This window comes from Lissotriton helveticus, chromosome 11 (assembly GCF_964261635.1).
Source record: "Lissotriton helveticus chromosome 11, aLisHel1.1, whole genome shotgun sequence".
NCBI classification, from domain to species: Eukaryota; Metazoa; Chordata; class Amphibia; order Caudata; family Salamandridae; genus Lissotriton; species Lissotriton helveticus.
In genome coordinates this window covers 229,698,471-229,724,938 of record NC_136072.1, presented here as the reverse complement: position 1 = coordinate 229,724,938, position 26,468 = coordinate 229,698,471, and the positions used below count along the sequence as shown (strand labels likewise).

Here is a 26,468-nt window from a genome sequence, read left to right as displayed (position 1 = left end):
AAAAGGTAACAGATGATGTCTAGAATGGAAGCATCTAGTGGATTGATTTTGTTATTGGTACAGTAAATTACAAATCTTTTCCACTTTGCGGCACAGCAAGCTCTAGTGGTAGGACATCTAGCCTCTTTAATGATGTTCATGCAGTCTGCTGGGAGATTGAGGTAGCAAAACTCTAAAGTTTCAGGTGCCAGATTGCAAGTTTGAGTTGACGGGATCTGGATGCCTTCTCTGTCTATGGTTCTGAGTGAGAAGCTTCGGTGAGAGGTGTAGCTTTTGATGAAGAACTAGAGGGTTGTGAACCATGGCTGTCGGGCCCATGTTGGAGCAATCAAGATCATTGTGAGGGAATACTGTTTGAGCTTCTGAACCATTAAAGGAATGAGCAGGAGAAGTTGAAAAGGGTAAGCAAATCTGCCTGATCAGTTCATCCATAGCGCATTGCCTTTGGGCAAAGGGTGTGGGTACTTTGATGCGAAGCTTGGGCATTTTGCGTTTTGGTGTGTGGCGAACAGGTCTATTTCTGGGTGGCCCCACATTTGAAAGAATGAAAGAAGAACTTGAGGATGATCTTCCCATTCGTGGATCTGCTGTATTTGACGACTGAGCAGATCTGCAATCTGATTGTGTACTCCTACGAGGTGTTCTGCAAGGACATATATGTTTTGCGGAATGGCCCATCTCCATATGCTTTGAGCTAGGTGTGAAAGCTGCAGAGACTGTGTCCCCCCTTTTTTTTATATGTAATACATTGCTGTCATGTTGTCTGTACGGACCAGGACAGCTTTGCCTACGAGGTGGAGTTTAAAAGATTTTACCGCTAGGAAGATCGCCAACAATTCCAGGTAATTTTTGTGAATTGTTTTTGCTGAGGGGTCCACATGCCCTGAATGGTATGGGCTTGAAGATGAGCTCCCCAGCCGGTGAGCGATGCATCTGCTGTTAGCACTATCTGTGGAACCGGGTCGAGGAATGGCCGCCCTTTGGAAAGGTTTTGTGTGTTCCACCACCGCAGAGAGCGATGGGTATGGCCGTCCACCGACACCAGATCTGTTAACTGACCTTGAGCCTGGTTCCACAGACGTGCCAAACACTCCTGTAAGGGATCCATTTGGAGTCTTGCATAATGGACGATGAGAATGCAAGAGGCCATCATCGCAATTAGCTGCATGAACACTCGAGCTGGTAGTGAGTGTTGAGGCTGAAATTTTGCTATACGAGCTTGTATGGTACTTACCCTGACTGGGGTGGGGTATGCTAGAGATTTTGAAGTGTCTATGGTAGCCCCTAGATATTGATATATGCTGGACGGTTGGAGGTGGGATTTGGTGAGGTTTACCGTGTATCCCAAATCGTGAAGCAGTTGGATTGTTGTGTGTGTGTGTTGCACACAGACCTGGCTTTTATGAGCCATTCGTCCAGATAAGGGAAGACATGAATGTGCTGTCTTCGTAAGTGGGCCGAAACTATTGCGAGACAATTGGTGAAGACTCTGGGTATTGTAGTCCCCCCGAATAAGAGGACTTTGAATTGGTAGTGTTGACCATCTACCACGAACCTGAGATATTTCCTGTGAGCAGGGTGAATGGGAATATGAAAGTAGGCATCCTTTAGATCCAGAGTGGAGAGAAAGTCGCCTTATTGAAGTAGTGGGAGCATCTGTTGGAGAGTGACCATGTGGAAGTGATCCGACTGAATGTAGAGGTTTAGCGGTCTGAAGTCCAATATGGGCCTGAGAAAGCAATCCTTTTTCGAATTAGAAAGTAAACCCCTGTGATTTGATGAGGCAATGGGGCTGGTTCTATTGCATGTTTTTGTAATAGAGAGAGACCTCCTGTTTGAGCAGTGTCAGATGTTCTGAGAACATTAGGCGTTGTCTGGGAGGAAAATTTGGGGGAGTAGAGGTGAGTTCCAGGCAATAACCATACTGGATAATTTGTCTTATTCACTTGTCTGTTGTGATTGAATTCCAGACAGGTAGGAACTGTGAAAGACGTCCTCCGACAGAAGTGGAATGATCGGGAGGAAGTGCAGGGAAATCACTGTTTGGTGATAGGGGAGTTGCGGTTATTGTTGCCACAACCTCTCCCCTTACCATTGTTGCCTCTGTAGCCTCCACGAAAGCATCCTCTTGAGGACGTTTGAGTGGGGCTCTTATAGGAAGAAGAGGGATGTTCTGAGCTAATGGTTTTGGAGCCAGACCTGTAGAAGGAGGAGTAAAAAGAACCTCTGGGGAAGGCAATTGTAAGGCCCCTATGGACTTAGCAGTGTCCGTATCTTTTTACATCTTTTCTAAAGATGTGTCAACTGAGGGCCTGAAAAGATGCTCTTGATCAAAGGGCTGATTAAGAATAGCAGATGGCACCTCCTGCTGGAATCCGGAGACTCAGGGCCAAGCATGCATGCGCAACAAAACGCTAGGGTTAATGGCATGAGATGCGGTATCAGCTGCGTCAAGTACACATTTAATTGAGGTGTTTGGGATCAATTTCCCCTCTTGTATAGGGTTGTTGGCTTTTTGTTTGTACTTGTCAGGAAGGTGTAGCATGAGCTTTTCAAGTTCATCATAGTAAGCCACGTCTTACCTGGTCAATAAAGCTTGGGCATTGGCAATCAGCCAATGACTTGCAGCTTGTGACGCAATACGTTTACCGGATGTGTCTATTAACGGACTCCTTATCAGGAGGTGGGGTGTTGCCTGTACTCTGTGAGTTTGCCCTCTTGTGTGCATTAGACACCACAAGAGAATCCAAAGGGATCTGACCATTAATGTAAACTGGGTCTTTGGGAGATGCCTTGTAATTTTTGTCTACCCTGGTGTTGAGAATCCTGGCTCTGACAGGGTCCTTAAAAACTTCTGGGGCATATTTGAGCATGCCTTTTAACATTGGCAGGGTGTGCGTGGACTTTTGCCAGGGTGCAAAGGTTTCAAGTAAAAAATCTTCCTCCAAGGGATCAAAATGTAACTGTACACCATGGTATTGGGCAGCCCTATTGATTAGTTGCACAAAACCAATATTGTCGTCTGGTGGTGATGGCCTAGATGGATAGAGTCCGGGTCATTATGTGGGTTGGGATCTGTGTTGCAGTCATCCCAAGGGTCTACATCGTGTGGGATGGTATGTGCATCATCATCCCTATCTAGATCTATACTCCCCCGCCCCCACCCGCCGCCCCCCTCCACCCCATCGGTATGATCATCCTCATCATCTAGTGTGTGAGATGAAAAAGTATGTTGTGGGGAGTGTGGTGGAAAAATTAAAAGATTTGGATCAGCTGGAGAAGGAGCTGGAGAGGTGTTAGTACTCATCTTGTTTAGTTTCAAGTGTATTTCAGATTCCTCTGAAGTGTCCAGTATTCTCTTTTTTTGGAGGCTTGGTGACTACTTTGCCAGTGTCTGGGTCAATAAAAAGAGTTTTTTGTTTTGGATCTGAAAAATCAGGTACAGACTGTGTAGGTAAAATATCTTTTTTCGGTGCTGAAGATTTTGGATCAGAATTTTCTTTGGACTGAGTCTCTGAGGCTTTCTCTGGGGTTGTGGACTCCTTAGGTTTTGTTATAGGAGTTTGTGACTCAGACTTTTTTCGTCTCCGACAATTTTTTCGGCTCAAAGCCTTTTTGGGCTCCGAAGATTTTTCGGTTCCGAATGTTTATCTTTGGTATATTTTGACGCATAGGGCACCAGCGCCGAGGTTGTCTTCGGTACCGACAAAGAAGGGCGTGGCACATCTTTGGTCTTAGGCTTCGGTGCCGAAGGTGACTTTTCGGCACCAGAATGGGGCTGGCTCGTGCCCGAGCCGGAAGGTTTGTCTTTAGGTTTTATAGATGGGTCCGAGGGCAGGGAGTCCGAGACATGTTGGCGGTGTCCAGAGGGCGAGGGTGCTAACGGAGCCTTGGGTTTGGTTTTTGGGAGAGGGGTTTCAGTACTCACGGACCACTGAGCAGGGGTGACTGACTCCTCTGCGACGTCGGAGTCGTCAGCCTCGGAGGTGGAGATAGCTTCTTCATAACCTTGTTGCTCCAGCTGGACACTGGGATCCACTCCGAAGGTGTCCAGAATCGAGCTTCTTCCGCGAGATATTTCGGGACATAAAATTGGTTGATCACGGATGGTTTTCTTCGACCTGAACGATGCACAGGCCTTGCAATTCTTGTCTTCGTGCTCCTGGGTGGGAGAGGCAGAGATTACAAACCTCATGCAAATCCGTGAGGGGTAACTTAGCACCACACTCAGGGCATTTTTTAAAAGGAGTCCTTTCCATTGACTGCTAGCATGGTCGGCGCGGATAGGCCCAACGGCCCGCGTCAACGATCTCGGAGCCACACGTGAGGACGCTGAATGGGTGGTATGACTCCGAATTGCTTGACCATTTCAGGGCGCAATGTGCTTTTATGAGCAGTTTGCCGGTAGGGCGAATGATGTGCCTTACACTCACACCTGGGTTGGCGTTTATATTTCAGTTGGGAGGACCAGAAGTCTCTGGTGAATGTTAAGGGAAAGGCTGTTGGTTTTAAGTGTGGGCCTAGATTGCTCCTTGATCTATGTTAACCACGGGGGGCGGTGGGTCCGGGGTGGATTTTGTGTTGTATTCATAATTATTTTAGGGATTGGAGTTGCTCACGTTCCTTGAAGTTGTTTAAGGGTGGGCAACAGGCACTCTGCATGTTGGGGGTGGCGGGCAGTTCTAGTCCCGATGTGCAAGGAGGCGGGGAGTTCAACTGAGGTCGGGGGCGTGGGGGTGGAATTGTTTTTTTTTTTGGCATCAGGAATCGATAATCTTTGGTTAGCCAATATCTCGCATGGCATTGCTACCGTCGACAATAATATTGTGTTTCGCGCAACTTTCAGGAACTTTGATAGTTTTGGCTTGGCTCTGATCAACAACTTTAGGGTGACATGTGCGGACGAACGATTCACCTCATTGGTTGTACAATTACTGTGTTCTGATGGCGCCTGGACAGGGACTTCGACTGTCCACCTGGAATGTAAATGGCCTGGGGGACAAAATTAAAAGGGGTATTGTCCTGCAATATATTCACCGACATACACTTGACATAGTGATGTTACAGGAGACTCACTTCATAGGGAATTCATGCATGGAACTGAATAGGAAGGGTTACCGCATGATTGTACACTCTGGATTTACCTCGGGCTCCAGAGGGGTTGGGGAGCTCCTGCGCAAGGGCTGTCCTTATGTGGTAAAAAATACCTGGACAGACGTGCAGGGCAGATATGCAGCAACCACGGATATGTGGGAAGGTAGAGTAGTTAATGTGGATTTAGTGTACGCCCCACCTGGATTGCAACGCCTAACATTGCAAGACGTGGGGGCGTTGATGTCGGCCCTACCAGTAGGATCCCTAATACTGGGAGGTGACTTTAATTTGGTTATGGACGGCCTCCGTGACCGACTTCCACATAGACCTGACTCAGCGCACAGCTCAAAACTCCAGGGATTCACTGACGCTCTGGGGGTGGTGGATGTATGGAGGTGGTCACACCCTCACCACACACATTACTCACATCAGTCGGATGTCCATGGAAGTCAATCGCAGATCGATTATCTATTCACACATGCCCACGATATACAAGATTTTACTGAATCCACGAATCTGGCGCGAGGTATATAAGACCACTCCCCTGTTGTGGCGGTGTTGGGCGTCCCGGCCCAATTAGGATACAGCTGTGGGCATTAAAGATACCCCACGTTAGGGAATGTATCCGGCAAGATAGAGATTATTATTTCGACGAAAACATGGGATCCGTCATGTCGGCGGTTACACTTTGGGGGCATATGGAGCGGTGATCAAGGGCAGGTCATTGTCCCTGATGGTGGGCCACAGAACTGAGCGTACCACGAGGGTGGTCGAACTAGAAAGATACATTTTGCAGCTAGAAGGGGCCTTCCTTCAGGATGCCAATCCCAACACACAACACAGGATCAAAATGAAGAGGCAGGACTATAGACAACTTTTGCTGGAGGAAGCTACTATGCGCTCCCTAAACATGCGTCATCGGATTTATGAACAGGGCAAGCGTGCAGGTAAACTCCTGGCATGGCTGGAACGTAAGGAACAGGCAGCGAGAGGGGTGCGAGCAATAACTGACGCTGACGGCACAATGATAACGGACCCCCAGGGGATCGCAGAAACTTTTGCGTCTTACTTTGAGGAGGTGTATCGGGTCCCGCAGACTTCACAAGCCTCCATGGCGGCTGACCTCCTCGCCACTATAGATGTAGTGTGCCTCTCGCAGCAGGATAGAGAGGTACTGGAAGCGGATTTTTTGGTGGAAGAGGTCCAAAAAGCAATAGTGGATGTTCGGTCGGGTAAAGCGGTAGGTCCTAACGGAATACCCATCGAGCTTCTTAAACCAATGGCTACGAACCTAGCGCCCCACTTGTTAAACTTATATAATGAATGCTATGACTCAGGGCTGCTACCAGATATCCGTAACGCTGCCATTTAAGTTATTCGTTAGTCTGGTAAGCCAGCGGAGGAGTGCAATTCGTACTGCCCTATCTCGTTGCTTACATTGGAAGCGAAAGTTCTGGCCAAACCCCTAGCCAATCGTTTAGTCACGTATCTTAATGATTTAATCCACCCAGATCAGTCAGGATTTATGCCCGGAAGGAATACAGCTAGAAATCTTCGGCGTGTACATGAGGTAATGGGGCGGCTAGGCACTCTAGAGGAGGAAGCGATATTGCTATCACTTGATGCCACTATGGCATTCAATACTATCGAGAGGTGTTTTTAACTGTTCCAGTATAAATCAATTTAAAATGAGTCATAATTCTAGTCTTGATAAAGATGGTGTTATAAGATATCCATCGAAAAGTGTTGACGCCCTTTTGAGAACAACACAGTTAGTGAAGAGTCTGGGGCCAATGAGTACCTAGTAAATAGAAAAGTATCGGGTTTCAGCCTGAGAAATTGTGCAATCATGGATGTGTGCTACTTAAATGGCATTGTTTTTGTCTATTATATGTACTCTCTTTTTAACTTGCTTGGTGTTTTTATATATATGTACAGAAAGTATCTATGATATCCGAACTTACCATAGATGTTAGGGGAATCACAGTGCCATGGATTATGACTACATTTTTAAGATTGTTTACCTTATGAGCCTTATTTTTAATCAATGAATAGATTTGTACTTTTTTACAAATAACGTTGTCTACATTGTCTATCTGGGATATATGGTTATACTTCCCGTGTATGCATGAAATTTAGTTGAATGAGTGAGATCTGGATTGAATTTAACCTATAGAGCCTATAGTTTTCATATTTTACAAAACTGTCCAAAGGAAACCCTTTCAGTAGCACATGGCAAGTAGCCATTCATGAGCTACACCAAGGCTGGTCGTTGTTCAGGGGGGTTCTCTAAGATGCCCTCTGGGTACATTGTACTTTAAATCCCACACTGGCATCAGTGTGGTTTTAATGTGCTGAGACGTTTGCTACCAACCTACCCAGGTTTTAGTAAAGCCATTATGGAGCTTTGGAGTTCGTAATGACCAACTCTCAGACTATATACTCCTTATGGCTTTACTACACTTACAATGTCTAAGAATGGACTTAGACCCTGTAGGGGTACAAGGCTTATGCCACTTTATCCTCAACTGAGGGCTTGTGCACCGTGCTAGAGGGGTGACTTACCTAGGCTACAGGCAGTGGGTTGCCAGAATCAAAACACGAAGCCTACAATGGCAGGGTGTGGGTGTTAATGTACAGGATCTCTAAGGGTGGCACAATAGGAGCTACAGCCCTTAGAGGCCTTTCCTGTTCACAGTGCCCCTGGTAGCCATGATACCTTTTACAAGGCGCTTACCTATTGCCAGAGATGTGCCAACTCTGGGTACAAAGTTACAGGTTTGGCACAGAACACAGGCCCTGGGAACCAAATTGGCAGGGACCCAGAGCACATCAAGTCAGGATGCATCAGATGTTAGGGAAAAAGTGGGGGATAACCATGCAAAAAGTGGCACTTTCCTACATATACTACCAGAAGTTATTTAATGACTACAACCGAAGACAGAGATACAAAGATCCCCGCGCCATCAAGTGGTAGCAGGAGGACCATTTATGTCACAGGAGACAGAGGTGAAATAAATTGTCCAAGTTTAGAATTGCTGATGTCACTTAAATCTAAAGCCCAAACGTGAAGATTGAAGGAGGTCGCAATTCTGAAAGTGGATGCAGTAGTGGAGGTGTGAATATCAACAGGTCTGTGCGTCACATTTGTCTGTGTTAAGCTTACGATATTGAGTTGAAGTTATGCATTTTGTGTTCTGGTAAAGTCTGTGGTTTAGTTGTTCTTATGCAATTGATGTTGAACAGTTGAAGCTGATATCGGACTTGGAGTAGTCCAAGAACCTGGGATACGAGAAGTTTAGATAGCTAAATAAAGAAATATTGTGATATTACTTGCTGCGGTTTTGTGGTGTCAGTTCAGGAGGTACCATCGACCTCATAATTAAGAAAGGGACTATAAAAAATTGTTGCGATCATACTAATAGTGACTGGTGTTAGTGGAACCCTTTTGCACAAAGGGGAAACTGTATTAGTCAGGGTGATTTCCCCCTAGCCAAGAATTCATATGTGGGCATATGGGAGGAAGTCGCTAGACATTATTCTTGATTGTTTCTTGTGTCAATGTACTACTTTGCACTCTTTAGAGGAGCAGACAAGAGTTGTTTGTTTATTGTGCTTGCGTGAAGTTGTAGAATTTGTGTACGAGAAAATTGTGAAGGAGAGTGATGTGCTGCGAGGAGTTAGATTTACGTCAGAAGTGTGCCACGCTGGGATAGGTAATTTAGTGCAAAGTACCACACTGGAATTGGGTGGTGAATCATCAGGGGCTGTACTGTCATAGGCTCACAAAAAAAAGACTGTGTTGCAATAGGAAGAGAGTATTCATTTTTATGCAACTGTAAATTGAACAAAAACACTGAGATTAACAATCTATATTTGCTCACATATTGTTGAATTACTGTAACCATGAAATTCTTTAATGCTTAATGAGAGGTGATCTGCAAGTCTCTATTCATGAGGGCAAAGAGGGTCCACCAGAAGGTACACCAGGTGACAAATGTGAGGTTTCATACGTGTTTGTGGCTTCATCAATGGCACAAGATCGCAGAAAAAGAAGGAGCATTAAATGATTTCCACAACAGAGTACTTTCGATTGAAAGATTATTGAACTTTTAAGGGAAACACTATATTAAATGTAGCTCTCTCCTAGACCTACACAGTATGAAGCATTAAATGCTTGGGAGAGAGTAGCTTATACGAAAGAGAAATAAAGATGCTAGAATAGAGCAAAGGGACAATGTCTATTCACACCAATGATAAATGAGATTAAGAACAACAGAGATGGAGCAACTGTGTAGTTGGGGGAGCTAGAATATTCCCAGTAATAATGACAGAAAAGCCTAACAAGAATCAAAATCAGGGAAATTAAAATGAGGAGTCTGCAAGGAAAACTGATACTGATAGTGATTCAGGGGATGACAGATGATTTGTTCACGTACACCACCATATGTGGCCCCATCATCTGTTTCATAAAGTGCTACACCCACAAGTGATACAATGGCTCCACCTTCTGTTGACCTGAATGTAATTCAGATTGGGGGCCCACCTCAAAAACACTTGATCACAGCTGCACTTGCTGAAGTAGCCACTACTGCAATTGTTCCAGGTGTTACAGCTTCTATTGTGACTGTTCCTCCTCCAGTGTCACAAGTCGTATCAGCTCAGACATTAGCAATTCCTGTTGCAACTGCATCAATCAATACTGCTCTGAATCATGATGTTCCAGGAGCAGCAGGAAAATGAGCTGCAACAGGGTTTATTCAGACGTCGTCGCAATACTCTCAGATTGTTGCCTGGATCCCACCTCAGAAAGTTCAATCATTAAGAGAAGGGAGAAGGATTGCTGTTACAAACCCAATTGTACAGGGGCTATTCTGCAATGGAATCTTTCCCTCATTTGTTGAGAAAACTCCTGAAAATAAATACAGAGAACATCCACTATTCAAAAAAGTGCGGGACATCTAGTTGTACCAAACTTGAAGGCGGAATTGGAAGAGAGTATTAGGGGAAGTTTAGATATTTCACATATGAATCAATATCAGGAAAATACGCTGAAAAAACAGTCCAGAAATCACAAGATGTGCAGCTGCCACACACGATAAATTAACAAAATTAGCAGATAAATATGAGGTAAATCTCTTTAGGAGTATACCTTTACAGAAATGTTTTAGAGCACAGATAGAGGGTGAAACAATTGTGACCATGCAATCTTCAGGATTGAGATTGCACATTGCTGAACTGGTGAAATGCATTTGGAAATTGAGTGATTTTGACATATTAGAGAGCAAGAGGGCAAAGAAGCAAGAGAAGAAAAAAGAAAAAATCAACTATTAGAGACGTTAATGGTAAGCTACCACAAATACCTCCAAATGAAAATGAGGCTCTAACTTTCCATATGAGAGAGATACCAGGTGGAGGGTATGTTCATGTACCATGGAGCAGAGGTGATCTTGCAACATTCACAAACAACTTTGAAACAGTATCTGGCCCATTGGCATACACAGGTTGACAGTTTGTGAAAATGTCAAAGATTTTGTGGGCAGATTCGAACACTTTCTTTGATATTGTGGTACCGAGTAATTTATGGGCTGAATGTAAGCTAGCAGTGCAGTAGCCCCGTACAGAGCTCCCAAAAGATGTACGTACCCGTGAACCTTCACTTATCGTAAAGACAAAGTATGATGAGGTCATTTCCTCAAGGGACATTGATTGGTTAAAGATCAAAAGAACTACTCCGGGAGCTAAAGCGTCAGTGCAGTCATATTATAAACAATTGTTACAGGTGTTCAAGCAGCACATGGCAAGAGAATCCCGAAAAGGGAGCTATTGGGATTTTTGCGTCGCAGTTCCTTCTTGGGTTGAGACCAGAAATAAGTATGCACATACAACAGAATGTGATTTGTTGGCAGACAATGGCCCAAATGAGATCCTGGAGGTAAGCAACATACTGTAGTGATGAACAAGAGATGAAGCAGAAAAGGTTTAAAGGGAAATTTATGTTGACGCACACAAAGTCATCTCAGAAAGGTTTTTAAAATCAGTTGCATGTAATAAATGTTGATGGATTGCAGGGTGTTGGTTTTCAGAATGGAGGACAGTTGGCAATGTGCTAAGAAGAGGTGTTCAGACTGCTCCAAATTCAGGGATAGATCTTGCAAAGTTGAAAAAGTAGACTACCTGTCTTTATTGTAAGAAAATCAGGCACTGAAAGAGGGAGTGTAGACAAAATCTTCATTGAGTAAGTGTTGATGGGCAAACGCAAGTTGTCAATCAAATGCAGATTTAAAATGTTCCAGTTCAGTGAATGCAGACACCATCTCTGTCGCAAATTACTATGTTGGGTACACCTCAAGGTTCAATGACCCCACATAACTTGGGTAACCCAAGGTTTAATACGAATCAAGTACCAATAGTAAATTCAAATCTGTTCCAAAAACAGAACCCATTTCAACAGTACCCCATGTTTGAGAATGAGAGCTTTGAATCCGACAATTAACAATGACGTTCCCTGAGAGGGGAGAAAGACTGCGTGATTGGTGCAGTCTTGGAGGTAGACCAGAGTAGACCATTTGTATAAAACGAGGTAAATGGCCACCAAGTGCTTTCTCATCGACACAGGCGCTACCCATTCCACTGTTATAACAGTGGAAGTCCCAGACCTACCCCTCTCAGGAAAGTAGATCCACGTTGTAGGTGAAACAAATAACCAACCGTGTTTTGAAGAGAGTTCCTGCAAAAATAGGTTCATTTGAGGAAGATCACCAATTTTTGTGTTTAAGATTGCTCCTTTTAATTTCTCCTTGTTGACAAACAAAGGTTCATACAACCTATTTAGGACCATATGTGCAAAACTTCCAGTTTGAATTTCCTAAATAACGAATCCCAAGAAATCACAATTTAAGAAATGCAAAATATAATGCACAAAAATTGCGATTTACTAATAGCGACTCCTACTGTCGCAATTGCTATTAGGAAATCGCTAGTTAGGAAAATGCAATTTTGGAAATGCAAAACCAAGGGTCCCTAGCAGCCTAAGGCCCTCCTTGAATCCCCACAAAAAAGTGGTGCCCATGTAAAGTGCTCAAATGCCCTAGGAGCGAGTGAGCGTTCTATGGCACTACCAAAGCAGCAGTTTTGTGTGCCTTTTCCTATTTTGCACATGGTTACCATTGACTTGGAATCAATGATAATAGCATTTCCTAAATGCACATTTAGCATTTAGGAAATGCTTTGTGCATGTACTTAGGAAACCGCAATTAGGAAATCCCTATTTGCAATATCTTATTTTGGGAATTGTAAAATGAAATTTCTACGGAGTAGAAATTGCATTTTGTGACTGCATTTTCACCTTTGTACATGCCAAAAGGCTATTTAGCATTCCTTAACAGCCTGAAATAGCGATTCGGTTAGTTAGGAAATGCTAAATAGCTACGTACATATGGCCCTTAATGATTACACCCGAAGACTCAGATACAAAAGATCCCACCACGCCGTCAGTACTATAATGAATGTTGTGGATGATATACGGTTGGCCACCACAGCTGTTCACCTCTTCTTTCCAGTCGTTGTACTTCCTCACATTTTCACGGTCTGATTTAGCATTGATGAATAACCTGTGGAACTCTTTTGGAATTCCATTTGGTATTTGACTTCTTTCTCTAGCTGCATGTGGTGCTCCCTTACCCCACTTTTTGGTGAAACTCAAATCAATACCAATTTTATTGTGCTCCCTCTTTCCAGATATATGGGCCAAGATGGATTTCACTATATTTTATTTTTTACTTGATTTTATACCCTGGTTCCATTTAATTTTCAATTCTCTAATGTCATGTATCAGAAGAAGCAGTGGTTCCTTATTGCTGTCCATCCTAAGGTATTTTGTTTTTTTAATCCATGGACCGCTTTTGCTACTTCATGTAAGTGGCATCAAGGGTTTTCGACTGCCCTCCTGTTTTTGTTTGGTTTGTGAGTGTGTCAGGGTCTGCAAAGGGAATCCTGAAGTTGAAAATATACCTGATAGTTAGTTATATAACCTACTGTTACGATTTTTAACAAAGGGACCTTTAGCATCGGAGCACATTTATATAAATCTATTAGAACTTCATAATGTTCTAGACTTTTATAGAGCTAGCTTTACCTTTAACTGCACTAATGTGAAAGGTAAGCCCAGACCTTGAGAGAATAAGGGCTGCTTTGGGATGTCTAACACACATGGTAAATTACTATAAAGCAAAAAAGTGAGCGCTATTTAGCAGCTTAAATAGTGTTAAGTAGGACAGACTCTAAATGAAAATCCTCTGTATTGTTTGTGAATACCCTCCAGAATTTGGCTGCACACTTGGTGTCGCAAGCCAGCTCAAGATCTTCTGAGGCTTTCTTCAGTGAATTCCGCTTCCTGGCCATTAACTACAATGTAGTATATTGAAAAGCAATTTCAATACACTACATTATAGTCGAAGGCTATTCTAATCCACTAGTCTGGATGTGCAGAAATGCTACTTCCTCTTCCCTCCTTTCTCTGTAGTAAGAATTTGTAAAGGCCTATTAAATAAATTAGCTGAGCTCAATAGTTAAGCTAATAGCAGAGGTGGCATCTCTAGCACCAAATTGTGAATCTAGCCACTGTGTCTAAAGCCAAGCAAGCATTAAAAGACCAGAGGTTGTGTGAAAATAAATAAACAAATACAATAGATACAGGGTTTATTAGCTTATGATTGTGGAAGTCAATCTATGCTTAATTTGAGGCACAGATGTAGGTGTAGTCCACTGGCACGTATCATCAGACTCTGACCCAGAGCAAGTGAGAGAAAAAAAAATACAAAAGGGGGAGGGGAGAATAAAGAGAAAGATGGAAAACAATGACAAGAAAGCAGGAATAAACAACAACTTGTAAGAGTGAGAACATGCAGGCAGTGTCTGCTTGTGGAATAAAGAGACATGAAGGGGAATCTGAACTATGCTGTCTTAGTATTCAACACCTCGGACATTCTATAGTGCTGAAGGCATCTCAGCAAAAGTTTGGGCCCTGGCACTTATTCTTTTACAAATTAAGAACTGCAGTCAATTGTCCACTTGGAATGCCCCATAACACTGTAATTTGGATATAAACATTAATTTACAGGAGTAGCCCTGCTCAATTTTGGCATTAAAATAATGACAGTGAGAATCTTGTGTTTAATTTTAGAAGACAAATTAGTGCCTGCATTACTTGAAATGTCCCACAAAAATATTTACTTTAGAAATTACAGTGTAATATGCTATCAGTCAATGAAAATGTAGTTGAAAGTGCCTGAATGTACTACAAGCTCTCAAAATGTCTCTGTTCACTTCCCTTGTTGTAACCCAGATCCAAGTTCTGGATTTAAGAACATGCCAAATTTAGCACTTTTTATATATTATTAAATGGGTCCTGTTCTAGCACAGATAACCTCTCGATTGCTCACCATGTCCCCTTTTAGGGGTACTAATTTGACCCGGTCAGGAGTTTTTAAAGTTCTCTCCACAAGATATCTGTACCAAGTGGATGTTTTTTTTTTTTTTTTAAATATATTTTTATTGCAGAATCAGGAATAAACATATCCAGCAAGCCAACCTAGACACCAACGGCACCCAGCATACAGTACGATAGTAATACAATACACAGCCGATTGGCCCACATCCCGGAGGCTGGCCGGCGCTTCAATGAGTCAGTTCACTGTAGGTACCTCGGTGCGTGCCCCCTCCGGGGCACAGGTCAAGTGTAGCACCTCGTTTCTGCTTTTATCCCAAAACAACCAACCCACCCTCTCCATCAAGTCCTTGGCCACTCCAATGTCATGTCACTCAAACATCACGATTACCTTCCTGGGCCATCCGGTTCCGGGAGGTTGCCGCTAGCCAGCAGACCCCCCCCTCCTACGACTCCCCCCCAGTGCCCTCCCCCTCAACTGCTGCTAATGCGGGTTCCACCATCCCCTTCCTGCTCTAGGGTGACAACCATCAGGAAGTTTCGACAAGCAAGTAGTCACACGGAATCCCTTCCTATAACTGATCAGTGTCTTCGCCTTCAGTTAGGTAGTCCCTTAACGTTGCACCACCAGCTCCCAAGACCGTGCCAGTTCCAAACTCTTCTCGTTACCAGTTCTAGTCGCCTGGCGCATTCGTAACACACTCTCACAGCCAGACCACTTCACCAGTTCATTCCTCCACCTCCGTACAGACGGCCCCTCTTTGGACTTCCAATGCCAAGTGATTTCACGCTGTGCCAATATCAATCCCAACCCAATGAATTTGCTCGTTACCTTGGTCTTTTTGGTGTGCGGGAACCAAAGAAGCAGGCAAGCGGCCATGTCAAAGTCTACCTCCCGATCCGTGACAGCATTCAAAAGGTCCCCCACCTCAGACCAGTAGTCCCCCAATTTCGAACAACCCCACAGCATGTGGTCAAGATCCACCGCAGGTTCTAGACATCGTGGGCACATGGCATCAAGCACCTGGAAGTGTCGGCGCAACCTCTCCGGGGTCAAATATGCCCTATGTAGCACGAAAAAATGCACCTGTTGGAATCTCGCATTCCTCGTCCCTTTCCAGGTCCTGTGTAGCACCTGGCCCCATACGGAGTCCGGGATTTGTTTACCGACGCTGGTCTCCCAACGCGACTTCAACTCAACTAACGGGGCCAGACCTTCATTTACCATCCTATTGTGGAGGCAGGTCACCGCCTTGACGGTGCCCGCTGCCATCACCACATATTGGCACACCATTGTCACCTCCGGTTCAGCCAATCCACCCCCCCAATGCTTCTGCATAGCCGCGACAACCGCCGCATGCAACAGGAAGGTACCACTCGGCAGGCCGAATTGCTCTTGTAAGGTCTGGAACGGGGCCAGCGTCCCGTCCACATAGAGGTCTCCCACCATCTGCAACCCCAGGTCCTCCCACGCTAACAATTGGGACCAATCACCTCCGTGCGGTAAGGCAGTGAGCATTCCCAGCGGAATCTCCGGTGCGTATGGCCGGCGCTTCCCAGCCCTCCTCAGGTTCCTGTTCCAACACAATCTAAGTGTCCTTTCCTCCATCGTGAGGTCCCTACTAGCCAGTCTCTGTTGCATCACGATAGACGACAAGACATGCCTCTGAATGCCGACCCCCCGGCGATCTTCAGGCCCCCTGAATTCTCTGGCCACGTTCTGCGTCAGGACCTGCGCTGCCAGATAGTATAACTCATAGTCGGGGACAGCCATCCCTCCCTCACACTTGGGTCGCATCAAGGTGGTCAATGCCACCCGTCGGCGACCGTGGCCCCAGAGAAAGCCAGTCACCAACGTCTTCAGCTCTCGAAAGATACCCTGCGGGATCCACACAGGCAACGTTCTAAAATAATAAAGGAGCCTCGGGAGCGCCACCATTTTCAACAGGGCCACACGGCCCAGTACAGACAGCGGGAGAGAGGCCCAGAAGTCCATACTGCCTCTCAGTGCTCGAATACAGCGCCCCACATTCCCCTCAAGGAGGTCCGCCGCGTCATGGTAGATGCGCACTCCTAGGTAAACAAAACAAGAGGGTTCCCACACTACCGGCCTCGTGAGCTGCGGGCAGAGCGTGGTCTTCCGTAACGGAAACACACAAGTCTTAGTCCAGTTCACTCTGAGGCCTGAAAGCCTCCCGAACCTGCCCAACATGTCCACCGCGCCTTCTAGAGCCCTTCCAGAGTCCGCCAAGTACAGTAACAAGTCGTCGGCATACAACGAAATATAATGCGAGTCAACTCCCTGCGCGATCCCGTCGAAAACAACTCCTGTTCTCGCCTGCGCCGCTAGTGGTTCCATCGCGAGGGCAAAGAGCAGAGGGGATAGCGAGCAGCCTTGCCTCGTGCCCCTGCAGACCGGATAAACCGAGGAGACCAAGGTCCCCAGCCGCACCCGCGCCTTAGCCGAAGAATAGAGCACTCTCGTCCAGCTCCGGAACCCCTCCCCAACCCCGAACTTCAACAGCACGCCATCCAGAAAATCCCATTCTAAACTATCAAACGCCTTTTCAATATCAACCGTCAGCACTACTGGGCCTGGTTCCGCCGTGGCAGCACTGTCAATGACCCCAATCAGCCGACGGATATTCATCGAAGTGCTCCTAGAGGGGATGAATCCCGCTAGATCCCTATGCACTAAAGAGGTCATCAGTGGCAGGAGCCTGGTGGCTAGGATTCGGCTCAAAATCTTGTAATCTACAGTTAGCATAGACAACGGACGAAAAGAAGAGACATCTAAAGCATCTCTGCCCGGCTTCAGCAGGGGCACAACCAGCGCCTCCGTCATAGAGTCAGGCAACCGCCCCAATTGTTTCGCCTCCGCATACACAACCTGCAGTCTGGGCGCCAACACTTCCATAAATTTGGCGTAGAACTCGATCGGCAATCCATCCACCCCAGGGGTTTTGTTCCGCGCCATATGACCAATCGCCCCTCTTATTTCCACTAGGGTAATGGGGCCCCCCAGATCCCGGGCTTCCTCCTCATCCAAGACCGGTAAAAGGATCTGATCTAAGTAATTACCAATGTCCGTGGCCTCCACTTCGAGGTGGCTGGCGTACAGACCCGTGTAGTAGGACTGAAAGCGCCCCAGGACCGCTGACTGCGAGTACACCACCTCCCCATCCTCCAGTCTCACACTCATGACCGGACATCCTCTAGGGTTCGGATCAGCCAACTTCGCCAGGAGCGTGCCCACTTTATCTCGCTCCTCATGCACTTTCACTGCATACAACTTATAATCATAGCACCGCAATCTCTCCGTCTCAGTTGCTACCGCCTCCTTAGCACGTAACAAGCTATCTTGCAGCTCCGGCCTCTCGGGTCGCTGCCGTTCCACCCTTCTCAGCACTTCCTCTGCCTTCGCGAGGTCATTCAGCACCGTTCCTCTCACAGTCAGAAACCGTCCCATACATACCCCCCTCACCACCACTTTCATCGCGTCCCACTCATTCGCTCTAGTCGCCGTCGACCCAGCATTGACCGTGAAGTAGTCGTCTATGCCCTGTCGGACCGTGTCACAGAACGCCGGGTCATCCAGCGTCTCCGGACGAAGTCTCCACGTAGGGACTGCCGATCTCGCCCTCTGCCATTGCATAGAAATCAGCAGTGGGTTATGGTCCGAAATGGTCCTAGACAAATACTCAGAGTGAATCACCACATTCGCCAGAGACTCGCAACACAGCACCGAATCCAGTCTAACATGCAGATCATGCAGTGCCGAGAAGTAGGAGTAATCTCGAGTTCCGGGGTGCTGCGCCCTCCATACATCCACCAAGCCCCACCTCTCTTGCCAGTCCCGCCTATGGGCCGCAAGTCTGCGCACTGGGGAGTCCACCAAAGGTGGGTGCGACCTATCCAACAGCACATCTGAGATGGAGTTAAAATCCCCCGCCAACAATATAGGGCCCGCCAAATAATACGCCAGTGAGCGCGACAAACCCTCAAAGAAATGCGCTTGATCAGCGTTGGGGGCATAAATGTTACACAGCACCACTTCTCGACCACACAGCCGTCCTTCCACCACCACATAACGACCCTCCGGATCTATCCTCCGACTCGTGACCTGGAATGGCGTGCCCGCTCTGATCCATATTAACACCCCTCTGGCAAATGCTGAGTAAGTCGTGCCAAACACCTGACCCCGCCACCTCCTCTGTAACGCCCCACATTCCTGCTGTGTCAAGTGAGTCTCCTGAAGCATTGCTATCTGAGCACCCCGCCTCACCAAGTATGCATGTACCTTGTGGCGCTTAACCATAGTTCGAATACCCCGGACATTCCATGTGACACATTTCAAGTTAGGTAACGTCCCCATAGAGCATCAATCCCAACAGTGGCGCACGCCAATAACTGTGACCCGCATCACAGCAATTGTACAACCCCTTCAAACAATCAATGTTACCCGCATCGCAGCAACTGAACAATCCCCAAAAAACAAGACCCTTAACACTCATCAACCCCCTCCCCAGGACAGGGCCTAATAACCCAGCTTCAGCCCCGTTCCAAAAACACCCAACACATCACGCTAACCTGTGGTCGACACCACAGAAGACCTTAAGGGTCTGAAGAAGGCTATGGAGCCCCAAACCAGGACAGCAGAGCTATCACCCCGCACCCGTAGCCCCATACTGCTAGTGCAGCCCCATACCTGGCAGTCCAATAGAAGTCAGGAGTGTCCGCCCCTATAGGCATCCCAAGATTGTTCATCGGCCCGAGCTTCACTCATTAAACATGTTATCAGCAGTCTGTGGGGTGACCTCCGGACCCGGCACCCCCCCCATCTCCGAGTCATCGTCTCCGGTCTTCTCTCCTTCTCCTTCCGAAGCCGAGCCTTTAGAAGCGTCATCCCGCTGCGATCCCGTGATGCTCGCCGTGGCCTCCAGCGCACTCAGCCTGTCGGCCAGCATTCGCGCCTCCTGTTCAGCCCGTTGGCGCCTATTCCGGGAGCGGATACGTTGCGATTTCCTTATCTTGGCTGTTTTTTGCCGATCCCTGGCGGGCCTGTGTGCACGATCCGTCCCCGCCCGGTACAGTTCCAGCCAGGACCATGCCTCATCAGGTGTTTGGAAAAAGTGAGTTCTGTCGTCAAGGATGACCCGCAGCTTGGCCGGGAAAAGCAAGGAGTATTGGATCCCTTCTTCTCTCAGCTCTTTCTTCACCGACAGAAAAGAAGCCCTGCACCGCTGCACCTCCTGCGTATAATCCGGAAATATCGTCACCTTGCCGTTGTCCACCTGGAAGGGCCCATGGTCTCTCGCCCTTTGGATCAGCAGATCTCGATCTTTATAGTGCAGCAGTCTAACCACCATCGGTCGGGGCGGTCGGCCCTCCAGGGGAGGCTTTGCGGGCACCCTGTGCGCTCTTTCCAGGGAGAAGAAGGGGGATAGGCCCTCCGGCGCTACCACTGTCCGGAACCAGTCCTCCAAGTAGGTCACCGCATCACCCTTCTCAATTTTCTCTGGAAGCCCAACCACCCTCACGTTGTTCCGCCGGTTGCGTCCTTCCGCGTCTTCTGCTCGACGCTCCAGAATCGCCAGTCGATGGAGAACGTCGTCAAGTTTATGCTCCGCTGTGACCACCGCCGGTTTCAGCTCCTGGAGCAGCTGTTCATTGGACTTCACTCGGTCAGAGAGCTTGGCGTGGTCTGCTCTCAGCAGGCCAAGCCCCGTCGCCACCTGCGCAATATCCTGGTGCAGCTCATCCTTGGTGGTAGTGATCGCGGCCAGTATTGCATCAAGACGGAGGTTCAGCCTCAACTCCTGCGGCGAGGGCTCCGTTGGGAAATCGCCATCCGCGGCCTCGGACTTCTCGTCCCCCCGCTCAGGAGGCGCGGCGAGGCCAGCCCCCATCGCGGCCATCTTGACAGTGGGGAACGCGCTGCCCGAGCAGCCCCCTCCAACGACGGTCGGCGGCGGCAGTCCTCCTGCCCTGTCCATCCCTCGGGCCACCCGGTATCGCCCAATGGCAGGCCCCAAGGTGCACAGCTCCTCGATCCTTAGATGGCGCGGGCCGTCCCCCCCCAGCACTCTGTCGCCATCCACCAGAACACACTCCGTGCAGTCCCAACGACACACGCAGTGCCCCACCAAAGTCTGCAAAGGCTCGGGGCGCAAGCCCTCCTCAAAAGCTAGACAGTCAAGGGTCCGCCGCACTGGGTAGATTGAGCTCGCCGCCCCCGGTGACACGTCTTCCGCAAGTCTCAGCGCACGGCGGGGTCCATACGCCTCTCCACTGGCCTGGCGCCCTCTTGCCTCCAACTGGGCGTCCAATCGCCCCGGGTGGCCGCCCCCTCAGCACTTGGCCAATTAGCCTCACTCAGCTGTGTCCCAGTGGCTCCGCCGCAATGTTCCCAAGCGTGGGTCGGCCTCACATGCCAGCCGCGCCGCCACCGGTGCAGCGCGAGTGAAGGGCTCGCTCTCCTGCCGTTCGGGGAAGCAGGTGGGGGAGGGGCGCCGCTCGCACCAGACCTTTACCGCCGTCCACCTCTTCCGCTACTCCGGTCCCGCTCTCCTGGGCCTCTCCCCTGCGCACCGCTGCGCGACGGCCCCTCAGGCTCCTCAGCCGGTCCAGCGCCCTGCACCGCTCCGTCCTCAGAGCTCCCGTCCTTGTGGCTCCGCCATCTTGCCTTTGTCCTGCGGCCACGCCGATCGGGACGCCGGGTCCGTCCGCATTCAGCGCCCAGGGTCCCGATGAGGACCAGATGCTCCCCGCTGGGTCAGCGACCCTATAGAAGCTCGGGTTCAGCCGCCAGGCAGTGCGGGGCCAATTATTGCAGGATAAAGACGGGACTCGGTGCGGAGCAACTCGCTCACGCAGCCATCCCAGTCAGCGCCGAAACCACGCCCCTGTACCAAGTGGAAGTTATTTTGAATTAAGAGTCCTTCTACAATAATGGTAACATCTCTCTTATAGATATACTTCTAGATTGCTTCCATAGGCCACCCAAGTTGCACACACCACCTTCAAATCAGGAGAACTTACAATAAATATGCTTAAGAGAGGTTCTGGATAATGTGTGCCCTGGGGAATGTCTAATTTAACAAATTCATAGTCTTTATCAATAGCCCTTTGCCCATTACACTAACATATGATGTGTTGACCATTATGTAGGACAATGACTAAATATACAGCTAGGTTGAATATCCCTGACATCATCAACATCTGACAGCTTTCAGAGTGCAAAGCCAGTGAGAACATAAAGAACAAGAAAATAAACCTGGGACAGCTAGTCCCTATTACAATAAATTATATGGTAAGGATAGGAATCCTGTCCTTTACCACTCCAGGGCGATAGAGAAAACTACGTCAACCTAACTGGTTGAATTTTAATAACGTGTTTCAGTGCTATAATCCTGAAGACAAGGTAAGTATCCCCTACTATCTAGATGTCTTGCAGATGAGTTGAGCAGTCTGGTTATCTGAATATTATTACATTTATGGTACAAACATTTAAGTCTAGTAACAATGTAGCCTACCTCAACATTTCAATGACGTCTTCCAAAAGATATTCCTTTACAGGGAATGTAAATCCAGGTATATGCATCATAGGACAGTTATCTGTTGAGGAGAATAAAAATGTAACACATAGCACGGTCAGGCATTAGAAATATAAAAGTCTTAAAGTTCACAATATTAAAACCTGATTAAAGGATAAAAAAAAAAACTACAAACAGGAATCTACAATCTAGCGGACCAATTTCAGAAACTACAGCTTGTGGAGTTCAGAGACTCAAACAATGTTGCAAGTACTTTACAAGCTACAGATTTAAAGGAGTACTCCAACTTACCAAAATGTATTCACAGATGTATCCTTAGTTGAAACATTAATTTGACTGAATCATTATGATATATGTTGTTACACATTCAACGTCATTTAACCCTTCGCCCCCCAACAAGGGAAAAACCCTTGTGTTAGAAATGGGATTCCTGGAATGCACCCAGGCCAGGCATGAACCACCATGCTAGGCAGGGCAAGAAACAAGTTACTTACCTGTACATTGTGGTTCTCCGGTATTGATATCTTTCTATAGATTCACATGCTTGCAGTTCCCTGTCGTCGAGGTGGAAGTCCCACAGTAATTATAACTAGTAGTGTAAAATTCTTTAATCTAAGTCTATTATAATCCATTTTCCTATATGTTTGAGTAGGAATCCACATCGTTTTGTACATGACCAAAGTCTGACCAATCAGAACAGAGCTTTCACCCTTCCCTCTTGTGCAGTGGCTTCAACCTCAGATTTTTATGCATGAGAGGTAAAGTTACCAATGCTACAAGGTAGAAATGCCAATGAAGTGAGCGACTGAAGGGGAGGCGCGTGGGTTTCATGTGAATCTATGAAAGATATACATTCTGCAGAACCACAGTGTACAGGTAAGTAACTTGTTTTTTCTCCAGTATTTAATCTTTCATAGATTCACATGCTTGCATCTAAATAGGGAGCACTATATAATTAAAATAAGGACATTAAGGCTTCAATATAGCTGTATGCTGAGGCGGGTAATATACATAAGTGCTTATGCATACATAGTGTTGAGAATAATAAATATTAGCTATAAATACCAATGAGCTTACCTTTTTGAAAAAGGGTTTGAATCAATGCATCCTTGTAATTAACACCATCCAGACAATAATGTTTTCTAAACATATCCATGTTATGCCATGTAGCCACTCTGCATATGCCAGACAGTGGTACTCCTGCGAACGTACAAACTTCAGGTAGAGTGGGCGTGCACTTTGGATGCCAGCGGCCTTCCTGCTTGTTCGTGACTAAGTGATAGCTGCGGATACAAATTGCGCTATAGTTGCTTTCGAAACTGATTGGCCTTTTGTTGGGGGCGCAAAAGCAACCAAAAGTTGGTCTGATTTTCTGAGGGTCTTGGAGTGTTTCAAGTAAAATGTAAGGCAACTTATGATATCGAGGGTGTGGGGTGATTTTTCCGCTGCACTTGATGGGCTCTGAAAAAATGCCTTCAGGACAATTAGTTCATTTAGGTGAAATTCAAAAGATACTTTTGGTATGACCCTGGGGTTGGTAAGCAGGATGAATCTGCCTTTTTAGAAGTGTACATAAGTTTCCTACACAGTGAATGATTGTATTTCACTACATTAACACGTCTGGCTGTCATTAATGCTTGCAAAAGTGTCATTTTCAATGTGAGGTGTTTGATGTCGGCCTTATGGATTGGCTCAAAAGGCATCTTATAGGCTGCGTCAGGACTGTGTTCAATTGCCATGTTATCCATGAGATGGACTCGAATTGAACTGTGGCAGAGACCTGATTGAGCTAATGAGAGAAGGTACAGCAAGAACTGCACAGGCTTTGAAGTGAAAGGATGACAGTTGTTGGCTGCGCACCAGTAACAAAATAGTAGCCATTTTGCATTGGAGGGTTTGTTTGTAGATTCTGCTCTAGCTATTGCTAAAAGGTTTGTACATTGCTGAGGGATATCGAACTAATGGAATTCATAGTATTCAGGATCAAAGCTGCTAAATTTAGAGATTCCGGGTTCGGATGCATTACCTGCCCATCGTCCCAGTATAGTAACCCTGGGACTTTTGAGTTGAGCATGTTGCTGTCCTGCCATTAGGAGAAGTTCAGTATACCAGAACTGTCTCGGTCATGCAGGGGTTATTAGGAAGATCCTGCATGGCTCTCGTTTAATCTTGTGTAGTATTTTTGGGATGAGAGGTATAGGAGGTAAAGCATAAGAAAAAGTGCCTTCCCAAGACATTTGAAGTGTGTTCCCCCATGATCCATTGTGTGTGAACCTGCTTGCATATTGAAGGCATTTTTTGTTGTTAGAGTTGCAAAGAAGTCTAGGGGAGAAGTTTCCCTATCTGCTGAAGATCTTGTTGAGTTGGTTGGTTGACAACGTCCACTCCTGGCATTCTCTTACGGACCTGCTTAATTCGTCCACCCATTGCTTTTCTGTGCCCTGAACATGTTACACATTCAGGGAAATCTTGTTTTGTAGGCAAAAGGTCCCTATTTGTTGTTCTTACTTGAAAAGTGTGTGTGATCTCGTACTGTCCTACTTGTTTAGGTAAAACATTGTGGTCGTATTTTTGATATTAAGACTTCTGACCTCTGTAACCTTGGTAGGAAAGCTTTGAGACTCAACACCACTGATTTCAGTTCCAGAAGGCTGATATGACTATTTCTTTTGGTGACCTTTTTCTACTGACATTTAGATCTTGGAGATGTGCTCCCCATCCCTCCATGGAGGGATCCCCTGGGATGATGGAACTCTGGGTCCTGAGAATTAATGTGGACCCTATTGCGAGGTTTCAATTTTTCGTCCACCCTCACATTCGTGACATCATTTTTATCGGGTCATTGTTGTCAATCAAGCCCTAGCCCTGCGGCTATTGCCTGTATAGTTCCTGCAGCGGTCTTATGTACAACCTGCAGTTCTGTATAAGAGGGATGCATGACAACATCATTCCCAGGTATGATTTGCAGGTTCTTACTGCAATGGAGCTTCTTTGTGACAAAGCGAATTACAGTGTGATCGTCTTCATAATTGATTTCATCAATAATTTGGTCATCGATTTGCCCGATTTTACTTAGGCAGTTTCTCTGAAATCTGCGGAGGCTACAGTATTTTCAAAATGTGTCAATGGTTCGGAAGTGGACACCTTTTGACCCTTTCCCTCCTGAGGTGTTAGAGAAAGAATCTTTTCTGTGACTGGCTACTAGGTTTCCAACTTTTTTAGGATCTTTTTTGGTTGCTCAGCAGCATTTTTTCTGATTTATCTCATTTCTGAGATAAATAAGCCTTCCGGCAGGGTTTGCCATCTTCAGAGTCCAGAGTTTTTAAAGCATTTTTCTTTTGGAGATATAATAAAAGCCTTGCCTCCCGATCTTTTATAGACTTAGCCAAACATGTTTTACAATAGTTGCAGTCTCTGGGCTTGTAGTGGGGGTTCAGGCAGTATAAGCACTCTTTATGAGGGTTCACAGAGAAGAGCCTCATCTTCCCGCAAGTCTTACATGATCAAAATTACCCCTTCTTTGACCACTCTGACATGGTGGCAGAATGTGTCGTGTTAGAGGATGAAAGGTTAAATAAAATGAAAAGCGGTCACCTGAAGGTCACTCTCCAAAGATAGTATATGCGAGGAAAAAACTGAGCAAGAGCTCAGGGAGACTTCCGTTCCACATTATGTGGTAAGAAATCTGAGGGGTGAAGCCACTGCACAGGACGGAAGGGTGCAAGCTCTACTCGGACGGGTCAGACTTTGGTCATGTACAAAACGATGTGGATTGCTACTAAACCTATGAGTAAAGGCAGCTATTATAGGCCTAGATGAAAGACTTTTACACTGCTAGTCATAATTACCGTGGGGCTCCCAACTCGACGACGGGGAAGATACAAGCATTTAATCTATGAAAGATCCAATATTGGAGAAGGTAAGTACACACTAAAAGATAACCTGTGCTCATCCTCTGGTAGCTGGCACAGAGCAGTCATGCTTATCTACAGAGGCAATGTGTAAAGTATTTGTGTAACACGCATACACAGTAACAAAATTAATACACCACAAAAGACTCCACACAGGTTTTACAAAAATAGATTATATTATAAACAAAACAGGACCAAAAAAGACAAAATTCCAATGTATAGAAGTTGAGATATGGAATTTTAAAGGAATACATGTAGAAAAGCACATAGATGCAAGTCACGCTAAAAAAGTTTCCTTTAGGTTGCGATGGACCGGGGCAACGTCAAAGTTCGTACCGACTGCGATGGTGCGCCCACCCACTACAGGTTCCGTTCACGCCCCGGTGAACAAAGAACCCGTCCTGGTTGCAGACAACAAGATGCCTGGATGTAGAGTCCTGCAGGAGACGGATACACTGA

General features: G+C 46.5%; 1 protein-coding gene across 4 annotated transcripts in view; it reads right to left on the bottom strand.

Annotated features, from left to right (window-relative positions):
* Positions 1 to 26,468, bottom strand: part of DHX36 (DEAH-box helicase 36) — a 445,724-nt gene that overhangs the window by 252,199 nt on the left and 167,057 nt on the right. For all 4 annotated transcript variants that reach the window (XM_078667890.1, XM_078667891.1, XM_078667892.1 and 1 more), the window contains one exon: positions 22,078 to 22,159. In XM_078667890.1, coding sequence (XP_078524016.1) covers positions 22,078 to 22,159 — 82 coding nt within the window. The remainder of the gene's footprint in view (positions 1 to 22,077; positions 22,160 to 26,468) is intronic.